Below are 1,014 nucleotides of genomic sequence, written 5' to 3'. Positions count from 1 at the left end.
TTTCTCTGGAGTACTAGTCGTGTTTGTCAACTACGCGGTCAAGTTGTTGCCAATTTTCAACTACGCGGACTAACTTCTCTGTATGGGACCTCAAGTATAAAATAGTTTGGCACATAACCAGATCAGAACATATACAAGGTTGTTTATAGCTCTAAACTCTAATCAAGGTGTCATGGAATTCTATGAATTTTTCAGTTTCTTGGTGATTCTAAAGGAATCTATAAAGCTTCTCTCGAAAAACGGGAAGCTCTTCTCATTAATATTTATACTTTCCCTAGTCCTAAATTCTATCCTGTTCTTGTCATTCAACTTCTCCTTCAAATCCTTAACTAATGATATGGCTGTAACTTTAATGAATTCTTTCATGCCAGATCCCAGCTCGTTTTCACTTGATCAGAGCCCTTTTATACCAAATAATACCTCTTTTATGCCTGATCCATCCCAGCTTCTAGCCCAAGGAGAACATCTCAGAGAAGATTTTTCCCTTCTTCTGGCAGTGCAAATGGCTTTCTTTATTGCTCTCTTCGTTATCTCTATCCTCTCCACCACTGCAACAGTGATAGTATCAGCCATGTCTTATAATGACAAGACCTTATCCTTGAGAGATCTATGTTCAAGGACAGCGACAACATGGAAAAGGGCACTGGTAACAGCTTTCTATACAAGACTTCATCAAATAGGTTACTGGTTCTTGGTTGTGGCATTGGCTGCTCCTTTATTGATGTCTGCTAATAAAGCCACCATGTCAGCAGCCATCTTGCTCGGGATTTTTGCTTGCGTTTACTACTTATATTTGGCTGTTATTTGGATCTTCGCTGTTGTCGTTTCTATTGTCGAAGAAAGTTTTGGAATGAAGGCATTAGGAAAAGCCACTGCTATTATTAAGGGCAGGAGGTTACATGGTTTCATGCTTATGGTTTGCTTTAACTTTCTGGTTTTTACTGTAATCCAGGTCTGGTGGATGATACTAGGTAACAAGGGACTAGAGAATTTAACAATTTATGGGTTGATTAT

The 1,014-nt window shown here is 38.9% G+C and overlaps 1 protein-coding gene across 1 annotated transcript; it reads left to right on the top strand.

Moving 5' to 3' along the window:
* Positions 1-337: 337 nt before the first annotated feature.
* On the top strand, positions 338-971 carry LOC111390357 (the record flags this gene model as incomplete). Its single annotated transcript, XM_023015382.1, has 1 exon — positions 338-971. A coding segment is annotated over exon 1 (634 nt), but the record flags the coding sequence as incomplete, so codon positions are not given.
* Positions 972-1,014: the final 43 nt, after the last annotated feature.

Source organism: Olea europaea, unplaced genomic scaffold (genome assembly GCF_002742605.1).
Source record: "Olea europaea var. sylvestris unplaced genomic scaffold, O_europaea_v1 scaffold6745, whole genome shotgun sequence".
NCBI classification, from domain to species: domain Eukaryota; kingdom Viridiplantae; phylum Streptophyta; class Magnoliopsida; order Lamiales; family Oleaceae; genus Olea; species Olea europaea.
This window is presented reverse-complemented; position numbering and strand designations above follow the sequence as displayed.